We start from the raw sequence: 11,229 nt of genomic DNA, 5'->3' as shown, positions 1-11,229 counted from the left end.
TCTCAGCTACTCTCAACAGCAACAAACAAATATTGAGTTAATGCCTCCTTTCATTCTACATAAGTTGTTTTGTTGTTTATTCTTTTAGCAGTACCAACCAAAGCTTGAACTTAGGACCTTGGACTCAGTTGTCTTTTTTGCCCATGGCTGGCACTCTACACTTGAGCCATGCCTTTACCCCAGATTTCTGTGGCTATTTTGGAGATGGCTTTTCTGCCCAGGCTGGCCTTGAACCTCAAACCTCCGGATCTCCCCCTCCTGAGTACCTGAGTAGCTACAGTTGCAGGTGTAAGCCACTACTAACACACAAGCTGTGGTAGGCTGTTCTTTTTTCTTCCCCTCACCTTTTCTGCTTGCAAGTCCTAAATGTTTTCAGTCGGTTGTTTTCAACACTTAGCATTGCCCATTTCATTGAGAGCATGGACCCATAGAAATGTACAACTCAGTTGTTAAGTGTTAGACTTTGGAGCCAGTCTCTGGGTTCAGATCCCAACTCCAAAATCTCTTTTGTACAACTTTAGGCAAATTTCTTAATCTCTTCCAGTTTTCCATTCTGCAAAATGAAAATAGCACCTGCGTTTTCTTGAGAATAATATAGAAAGCAATTAGAGAAATGCCTGGCACCAAGTAAGTACATGTGCCATTAAAGCTATCCTCCTTGGACTTACCCCCACTTTAGAATCTGCCACATTGAAGAGGTGATATTCCAAAGCTCACTTTTCCAATTATATCCTAGACCTTCCCCTTCCTCCCCACTTTTTCTAAATAAAATTAAGGTATGATTTATCTACCACTAATTTTCATTCTTCATATCAAAAGGAAAGCCTAGCCACACTAACAGTCACTCATTTCATTTCCTCCCAGCCAAGCCATGCTACTGTAGAGAACCACTTAAGCTCATTTTCCCATTCTGAGCAGGAAAGGAAATAGGTCATACTGGCCTTTTTGTCTAGTGTCTTTTTATCAACATAATGCCTTCTACGATTCACCCCTGTTGTAGTATGTATCTGTACTTCTTTTTGTAACTGACTAATATTCTGTGTAATACACCACATCTGCTAAGGGACATTTGGATTTCCCCCCACCTTTGTCTATTGCAAATAATCCTGCTACATACATTCATGTACAAGATTTTCTGTGCAGATATGTTTTCACTTGAGTATACACTAGAGTATATACTAGGGGGTAGAGTTTCCGGGTCATGAAAATTCTATGAATCTATGAAAACCCTTTGAGAAACTGCTCAAACATTTTACCAAGTCCTTTACTGTTTCACATTACCACATGCAAGTGGCCCAGTTCTATGTCAACACTTACTATTGTTCATCTTTTATTATGGCCATGTTATTTTTTTTTCTTTCTTACATTTATGTTACTCCTATCTACTGGTCCTTCTCCTATTTATGCATATGCTCAGATAGCTCTTAAGCTAAATAAGCATTTCCTGAGCCTGCTACTCCTCCAATGCTGTTAACCACACTTATATTCTTATATTCTTCTTAATATTTCTAATAATAGGTCTTCCCTTGGCATCTGTGACACATCTTTTTTTGCTTCTCTGGCTTATCTTTCCTCCTCCCCTATGATGTAGGCATTCCTTAATATGCTGATCTTTGTCATTCTCCTAGCAATCCTCAGCTTCAACTATGTTCATCTCTGACAACATCATAATCAACATAATGTCTTCTACTTATTTGCTGTTTTGCAGTTGAAAGAACATTTTGCATATATATCATCTCCATCAGTCTTCACAAGAATCCCACAAGTACATAAAGCAGACTCTTGCTAGTGTAACCTCATTTTATACATGGGGAATCTGAAGATCAGAAGGCTGTCTAGCTGTGAACCACAAAACAGGAAAGTGTCAAACTCAGCATGAGAAACCATGATCATCAATACTTCACCACTTGCTTTCACCCCTGTCTGTGTGAAGCTTTTCGTGGTCATCTCATGATCCCTCAGAGATCCATGCACCTGTTTCATGGAGTGCTTCATTCTATTTCAATTCATTGTGGGTATCTCCTATTCAAATAAGTACTCCTTGAGGGCAAGAACTATATCCTGTTTCTCTTTCACATGCCAAAGCTTTTAGAGCATGAATGCTGAGCTTATAGAAGATAATAAGTAATAGTTCTGAAATTGATCTTCACTTCCAATTTACTCTACAATGTGCAACTTAAGTTCTTCCTGTTAGAATGGCTGCTTTTATAGCATCCAGTTTTTTCTGTAGGTTTCTTTGTTTGTCGGTCTTGGGGCCTGAACTCTGGGCCTAGGTGGTGTCCCTCAGCTGTTCAGTTCAAGGCTAGTGCTCTACCACTTGAGCCACAGTACCACTTCTGGCTTTTTTTGGGGGGGTCCGGTTGTGGGGCCTGAACTCTGGGCCTGGGCATTGTCCCTCAGCTTTTCAGCTCAAGGCTAGCACTCTACCACTTGAGCCACAGTGCCACTTCTGGCTTTTTTTCCCCTGCTTATGTGGTGCTGAGGAAACGAACCCAGGGCCTCAAGCATACAAGGCAAGTGCTCTACCACTGGGCCACCACCTTCCTAGCCCCACTTCTGGCTTTTTTTATCTGAAGGTTTTAACATGTGTCAAAACCCTCCAGAAACACTGAGCTCAGTTGATTAATTAATTAATTAATATACCTCAAACCCTTGTTACTTAATGAAGAGGTCACTGTTTTCCACACACACCTCCAAATACATTTGAATTGTCCTTTTTCTCTATTGTGTTTGGTAGCATTGATGAAGACTAAGCCTCTTCACCTCACTGAGTGAGTTACAAGGTGTAGTTAACATCTTATCAGCTACAAGATCACAAATCTTACTTAAAATTTCATGTTTTGAACAAGAATTTAAGGATGGTAGGGACAGTTTCTGCTCAGAGATCTTTTCCCGAATGTGTTCCACGTACTATATCATGCCTTCTTTAAACTATGAAAACACAAGAATATACTTACTTGGGGTGGGCAGTGGCTATTGTAGAGAACTCATTGTCCCACATTGGTCTCCCAAAGAAGGTTTTCTGTTTCAGGCCTGTTAGAATGTCAGTGGCTTTGTCAAAATTTAATGCTGCATGACCAGCCTGAAGACAGAAACACGAAGTTAGAAAAAGCAGGTCCTGATAGCAGCTTATTCTTTAGCCACTTTTAAACTTGACTTTAAGATGAAGACAGGTAGGAAATCTTAAGAAATATGTCTCTCTAATCATCTTGCCTTATCTTTTGTCTGACAGGCCTCTTAGATTTAACACAGGAATTAGTCTTTGGTTTCAACTCACAATGTTGTTATCCCATCCAGTGAGGAAGAGACGGTAGTTTAGGAAATCCACTTTGCCTAATTCCTCCATCTCCTGTTCCAGGGAAGTCAATAGATCATTGAACCAGGCAAAAGCACCTGTTTCCCTGCAGATCCAGTAAAAATAGATCTAGAATGAACAAAATAGGCCATGCATTATTAATTATCCTTTACAATGTACAGAGTACAAAGTGCACATGCACTTACACACACACACACACACACACACACACACACACACACATACATGCATGCACATCAAATGTTAGGGTGCCTTGATAATAATTCCAATTACACTACAGACTTTCAGTGTGGTGCAGTGCCTTTCTGCACCAGCCCTTATAATCAGCCAGGCCCAGCCCAGGACCGCAGACTCGCCTGGGGTGGCAGCAGCAGCCATGGCAGCAGTGGCAAACGACCCTAGACTCTCGGCCTGGTGCCTCTCTCCCGGCCTGCAGAAACAACCCAACACAGCTCTGGGTGGTGGTGACTACAGCAGTCTCAGTGAACAACCCCAGACTCGCAGCAAGGTGTGGCGCAGCTCTGCACAGGCCTGTATAAGCAACCTTGCCCAGCCCAGGACAGCAGCAGCAACCAAGGTGGTGGCAGTGGTAGGGAAGGACCCCAGACTCGCAACGCAACCCTGTGCCTCCCAGCGCAGCCCTGCAGAATCAGTCCAGCCCAGAGCTAGGTGGCAGCAGTAAGGAGCCCCAGACCGGCGGCACCAGACAGGACAGCATAAACAGTGGCAAAGGCTGTGAAACACAGACCCAGCCTGCACCACCACCCAGCACAGCCCACAATCATTTCAACAAACATGGAACATGATGTTGGCCAGCAACTACAGCACACAAAAACAGCCATCTGCCACAGCACTGCTAGACAGCTCCCAACCAGTGCCAGGATAAGTGAATACCCCACAAGGAACACTCCACACACACACACCTAATCCCCCCTTCCACGGGAGACCAGCACTGGTGGTAACCCTCCCCAGCACTTGATCTGGCCTCCACCACCACCTGGGCTACAGGTCCTAAGGAAGGTGGGAGCCTTACAAGTGCACCAGCAACCAGCAGGCACACCCAGCCTGTCAGGCTTGACCAAGAGCACCCTTGGGAGGGAATCCAAGTAGTCTAGATGGCTGGTCATGGAATAAAAGTGGAAACTGCCTAGGATATCCAGTAGGCAGTTAAAGGACCCCTACCTACATCCCAGGCAGGAACCCTAGCTATCTTAACTGCCTGCTCCTGACTTGTCAGGATCTGAGCAGGCAGCAGAAGGCAGAGTGGGTCTGCCCACCAAAATCTAGCCCTATGTGGGCCAGACCAGCAGCTGGAAAGCAGCCCCTCCTACAACAGAACCTAGAACCAGGTAAAGTACTCTCAACCAGCCCGGTGCTGAGAGCAATCTACATCAATTAATCCAGGAACAAATCCAGAATCAAATAAAAGTAGCCACCTAGTGCCCGAAACAATCAGAGCCTGGATTTGGTCTCCAATAATCCCTGAATCCACGTGTGAAAATCACAGCATAAACAAATTACAATTCATCAATGGCTAAGATAGTAAACCAGACTCAAAGGCCAGCAACCACACAGGGGAGAATGCCAGTGGAAGCAAAAAAAGAAATGGAAGACAAACACTACATCCAAGAGATGATAGAGGCAATGAGTCAAGAATTAAAATGAGAAATAGATCAGAAATTTAAAGAACAAAGGAATAAGCTATCAAAAGAGATCCAGGCCTTCAAACAAGAAATACATTCAAAAATAAATGCAGTACACATCTCGCTAAAAGACGAGATTAATACTCTAAGGAATGACATAGAAATTATAAATGGCTCGATTTCCTCTATGCAAAATTCAATCTCCTCCATGCAAACCAAAATGGAAGCCACAGTTAATACAGTGAATGAAATGGAAAATAGAATATCAGATACTGAAGACAAAATGCAGGCACTGGAAAAAAAACACTCAAAATATGCCAAAGGGAAGTCCAAGAACAAGCAGACTGTGCCAAGAAATTTAACCTTGGTATAATTGGGGTGGATGAAGGGGAGGAATACCAGAATAAAGGAATGCAACACTTACTCAATAAGATCATCACTGGAAACTTCCCCAGTATTAAAAGAGAAAATCTTACCTACATAACAGGCCTACAGAACACCTAACAAGCAAGATCCCAGGAGGAACACTGCTAGGCACATTATAGTAAAAATGCTAGATTTCAGCAATAAAGAAGCAATCTTGCACACAACAAAAGCAAAGAAGGAGCTATACTACAATGGGAAAAAATTAGAATTACTGCAGATCTCTCCACACAGACATCCCAGGTGGACCTATTGCAACAATGAGATGTACAAGTCATTATGTTGAAAACGAACAACTTTGGTGTGTGTGTGGGGGGGGGAAGGATGGGAAGGGATGGGAAGGGGAAACAAAGGAGGAGGCCACAATGCTTGATAAAAAATGTACTTATTATCTTGCCCATGTAATTGTAACCCCTCCGTACAGTATTTTCACAATAAAAGAAAAACCAAATGAATTTATAAACATTAAGCCAGCATTACAAAGAATATTAAGAGAGAGATTACAATCTGAAGAAAACAATCAAGAATAGGGATCCGTACCAGATATATATATCATTAAGAGACCAACTTAGTAAACACAGGAGGAAAGCAGAGAAGAAAAACTTAGGAAAGTAGAAAATGACAGGAAATACAATATACCTCTCTATAATGACCATAAATATTAATGGACTCAATTCACCAATCAAAAGAAAAAGAACTGCCGAGTGGATCAGAAAATAAGATCCATCAATTTGCTGTCTTCAAGAGACCCACCTCACAGCCAAAGATAAAAGCAAAATCCGAGTGAAATGATGGAAGAAGATCTACCATGCAAATTCCCCAGCAAGAAGGCAGGAGTTGCCATTCTGCTATTGGATAAAATAAACTTTACATTAAAATCACTACAAAAAGACAAAGAAGGTCACTACATAATAATACAGGGAACAATCAAGAAGAGGATACCAGCATTGTCAATCTACACACCCCAAACATTGGTGCACCCAAATATGTTAAGCAAATACTCTCAGATTTACAGGAAAAGATGGATCCAAATATAATAATACTAGGAGACTTTAATACTCCACTCTTACCAAAGAACAGGTCTGCCAACTAAAGAATTGGCAAAGAAGTCTCGGAATTAAATGATGTCATATCTTAAGCAGACTTAACTGACATATACCGAGTTTTCCACCCAACATCAACCCAGTACATATTCTTCTCAGCAGCCCATGGAACTTTTTCTAAAATAGATCATATCTTAGTTCATACAACAAATTTAAGCAAATTCAAGAGGATCGACATAATCCCCTGTATTCTGTCTGACCATAGTGAAATCAAACTAGTTCTCAATAACAAGGCATACAGTAGAAAAACTCAAACACATGGAAATTAAACAGCACATGGCTGAAAAACACATGGGTCTCAGAAGAAATTAAGGAAATTAAAAAGTTCCTACAATTCAATGAAAATGAAGACACATCACAAAGAAACCTATGGGACAGAGCAAAAGCAGTCCTGAGGGGCAAATTTATTGCTCTCAGTGTGCACATCAAGAAAACAGAGACAGACCAAATAAACAATCTCATGATGCAACTAAAATTGCTAGAGAAACAAGGAAAAGTTGAACCTAAAGTTGCTAGAAATAAGAGCTGAAATCAAGAAGATAGAGACTAAAAAAAAACCTATAGATAAAATTAGTAAAACAAAGAGCTGTTTTTTTTTTTTTTTTTTGGTTGGTCTCAGGGCTTGAACTCTGGGCTTGGGTGCTGTCCCTGTGCTCTTCAGCTCAAGGCGAGTGCTCTACCGCTTGAGCCACAGTGCCATTTCCAGTTTTCTAGTGGTTTATTGGAGATAAGAGTCTCATAGACTTTCCTGCCCTGGCTGGCTTTGAACCGCAATGCTCAGATCTCAGCCTCCTGAGTAGCTAGGATTACAGGAGTGAACCACCAGCGCCCGGTTAAGAGCTAGTTTTTTTGAAAAAATCAATAAAATTGATGGACCTCTGGCAAGATTAACTAAAAAGAGAGGAGACTCAAATCAATAATATCAGAGATGCCACAAGAAAAATTACAACAAACATCCAAGACAGCCAAAATTATAAAGAAATATTTCTAGACTCTATACTCACAAAGGAAAACCTAGCAGAAATACAAATTGTCCAAACTGAACCAAGAAGAAATAAATCAATTAAATACACCAATAACCTACAATGAGATAGAGGAAGCAATCAGAAGCCTTCCAACAAGGAAAAGCCCAGGACCAGATGGATTCACTACGGAATTCTATAAGACCTTTAAAGAGGAACTAATACCCATACTCCTCAAGCTCTTCAGAGAAATAGAAGCAAAAGGAGTAATCCCAAACTCATCCTATGAATCCAATATCACACTCATCTCCAAACCAGGCAAAGACTCAACAAAAAAAGAGAACTACAGACCAATCTCTTTGATGAACACAGATGCAAAGCTCCTCAATAAAATTCTATCCAACAGAATCCAGAAACATAAAAAAAACATACATTATGATCAAGTAGGCTTCATCCAAGAGATGCAGGGATGATTTAACATACATGTCAATAAATGTAATCCATCACATCAACAGACCCAAGGTCAAGAACCACATGATTATCTCCATTGATGCAGAAAAGGCTTTTGATAAAATACAGCACTCATGCATGTTAAAAGCTCTGGAAAAAATAAGAATAGAAGGAACATTCCTTAAAACAATAAAAGCCTTATATGACAGACCAACTTAATGGGGAAAAACCGCAACCAATTCCCCTAAAAACAGGAACAAGGCAAGGATGCCCACTCTCCCCACTCCTCTTCAATATAGTTCTAGAATCCTTAGCCAGAGCAATAAAGCAAGAAAAAGACATTAAAAGGATCTGCATAGGGGAGGAAGAAGTTAAACTACCTTTTTTGCAGATGACATGCTTTTATATCTTAAAAATCCCAAAGGCTCCAACCTCAAACTCTTAGAGCTTATAAACCACTTCAGCAAAGTAGCAGGATATAACATTAATCCATAAAAATCAGTCACCTTCTTGTATACCAGCAATGTACAAGCAGAAAAGGAAATAAAGGATACAAGTCCATTCACAATAACTTCAAAAAAATAAAGTATCTAGGAATTAACCTAACCAAAGAGGTAAAGTGTCTATTTCATGAAAACCATAAAAGCCTAAAAAAGGAATCATAGAGGATACCAGGAAATAGAAAGACCTCCCATGTTCCTGGATAGGCAGAATTAATATAGTGAAAATGACCATACTGCCAAAATTGATATACACATTCAATGCAATTCCCATTAAAATCCCAATGACATACTTTACTGAAATCGAGAAAACAGTCCAAAAGTTCATATGGAACAACAAAAGACCTACAATAGCCAAAGTAATTCTAGGCAAAAGAAACAATGCAGGAGGGATCACAATTCCGGATTTCAAGCTCTACTATAGAGCTATAATAACAAAGACAGCTTGGTACTGGCACAAAAAGAGATCCAAAGACCAATGGAACAGACTAGAGGACCTAGAAATAAAGCCACATACAAATCAAATATCAACAGTCAGTTGATATTTGACAAAGGAGCCAAAGACATACAGTGGAAGAATCAACTACTGGTGCTAAGAAAACTGGGTGGCCACATGCAGAAAACTGAAAATGGACCCTAGCCTATCACCATGCACCAACATCAACTCAAAATGGGTTAACATCAAATCTGATACTCTGAAACTGCTGCAGGACAGCGTAGGAGAGACACTTGAACTTATAGGCACAGGCAGGAACTTCCTGAACAGAGTCCTAGGGTCACAACAAATTGGAGAGAGACTGGACAAATGGGACTACCTTAACATAAAAAGTTTCTGCACAGACAAAGAAATAGCACCAAACTAGAAAGACAGCCAACTAATTGGGAAAAAATATTTACCAGCAAAATATCAGACAAGGGTCTAATATCCATTATATACAGGGAACTCAAGAAACTAACCCCTCACAAATCTAACAAACCAATCATGAAATGGGTAAGGGAACTAAAGAGAGACTTCTCAGAAGAGATAAAAATGGCAAAGAAACACATGATGAAATGTTCATCATCCCTGGCTGTAAAGGAATGCAAATAAAAACAACCCTTAGATGCCACTTTACCTCAGTCAGAATGGCCCACATCCTAAATTCGACCAACAACAAATGCTGGAGGGGATGTGGAGAAAGAGGAAACCTACTGCATTGCTGGTGGGAATGTATACTAATACAACCACTTTGGAAAGCAGTCTGGAGGTACCTCAGAAAGCTAAATATAGACCTCCCGTATGACCCAGCCATACCACACCTAGGCATCTACCTGAACAACAGGAACCAGTATACTAAGATACATGCACCTCCGTGTTTATTGCAGCACTCTTCACAATAGCCAAGATTTGGAAACAACCCAGATGCCCCACTAATGATGAGTGGATCCAAAAGTTGTGGTACCTATATACAATATTATGCAGCCATTAGAATGGACAAAATAATGGCATTTGCAGGGAAATGGATGAAACTAGAGCAGATTATTTTGAGCAAAGTAAGCCAAGAACAAAGAGACAAATGGCACATGGTTTCCCTGATATGTGGATACTAAAGCCAAAATGCAAGAAGATATGACAAAGTAAACAGGACTCAAGAAACAAAGGAGAGCCACCCACTTTGTTGTATCATTGCTAAGTAACTCCATGTTCCTGACCATATATATGGTAGGAAGTCAGAAGGAGGAACAGAATAAGTGGGAAACAGAACAACATAAAAAGGGGGCCCACCCATCAGCTGCGGGAAAGAGGGAACAGCCTACACTAAGCAAAAGAAAATAAATGTAATCATCACCTGATGTGGAAGAAATAATTTGTATTGTCAAAGCTCATAGAATTCACAAACTTTATAGACCACGATAATGACCATTTGCCTTATGAAGGTTAAAATGTGTTTGTGACCTTAACTAAGTATCACTATTCCACAATACTGTGAAATACGTGAAATTTATGTATTCACTTAATCTCAATTTTTAAAAAAAGTGAGAGAAGTGATGGGTTAAGAGAGACGGGTAACAATGTTGTCAGACAACTTGTATTCATATACTGTTTTGTAGAATGGAAACTTCTTTGTACAACTACTTAAAGATATAATAATAAAATGTGAAAAAATAAATATATATTTTTTCCTCTTGAGGCTAGCACTCTAAAAAGATAATAATTAAAGGTACAGAGTGGAAGACTAGGCTGCAAGAATGCTGAGTTCTGACAATTTTCCGTAAGAAAATAGCCCACGGAAAAGTTATCTTTGTTTCAGGGTGATTTTCAATTCCAAATTGAAAACGAAGACTCCCAAAAATAATAAGGGGGAGAAAGAAGAGGAGGAGGAAGAGCAGGAGAAAAAGGGGGAGGAAGAGCAGGAGAAAAAGGAAAAGGAGAAGAAGAAGAAAGAAAGGAAGAAAAGAAAAAAAGAAGGAAGGAGGAAGAGAGGGAGGAAGGAAAAGAGAAAGAAAAAGAAAAAGATAGAAAGAGAAAGAAAGAAAGAAAGAAAGAAAGAAAGAAAGAAAGAAAGAAAGAAAGAAAGAGAGAGAGAGAGAGGGAGGGAGGGAGGGAGGGAGGGAGGAAGGAAGGAAAGAAAAGAAAAGAAGGAAGGAAAAGAAAGGAAGGAAGGAAGGAAGGAAGGAAGGAAGGAAGGAAGGAAGGAAGGAAGGAAGGAAGGAAGGGAGGGAGGGAGGGAGGGAGGGAGGAAGGGAGGGAGGAAGGGAAGAAAGAAAGAAAGAAAGAAAGAGAGAGAGAGAGAAAAAGAAAGAAAGAAAGAAAGAAAGAAAGAAAGAAAGAAAGAAAGAAAGAAAGAAAGA

General features: G+C 40.3%; 1 protein-coding gene across 2 annotated transcripts in view; it reads right to left on the bottom strand.

Moving 5' to 3' along the window:
- The window catches only part of Nox1 (NADPH oxidase 1), a 31,196-nt gene that overhangs the window by 664 nt on the left and 19,303 nt on the right, over positions 1-11,229 (bottom strand). For both annotated transcript variants that reach the window (XM_070040084.1, XM_070040085.1), the window contains 2 exons: positions 3,278-3,424; positions 2,958-3,082 (listed from right to left, as the gene is read on the bottom strand). In XM_070040084.1, coding sequence (XP_069896185.1) covers positions 2,958-3,082; positions 3,278-3,424 — 272 coding nt within the window. The remainder of the gene's footprint in view (positions 1-2,957; positions 3,083-3,277; positions 3,425-11,229) is intronic.

The sequence above is a fragment of the Dipodomys merriami genome, unplaced genomic scaffold, assembly GCF_024711535.1.
Source record: "Dipodomys merriami isolate MVZ:Mamm:240054 unplaced genomic scaffold, mDipMer1.0.p SCAF_3, whole genome shotgun sequence".
In the NCBI taxonomy this organism is placed as follows: domain Eukaryota; kingdom Metazoa; phylum Chordata; class Mammalia; order Rodentia; family Heteromyidae; genus Dipodomys; species Dipodomys merriami.
This window is presented reverse-complemented; position numbering and strand designations above follow the sequence as displayed.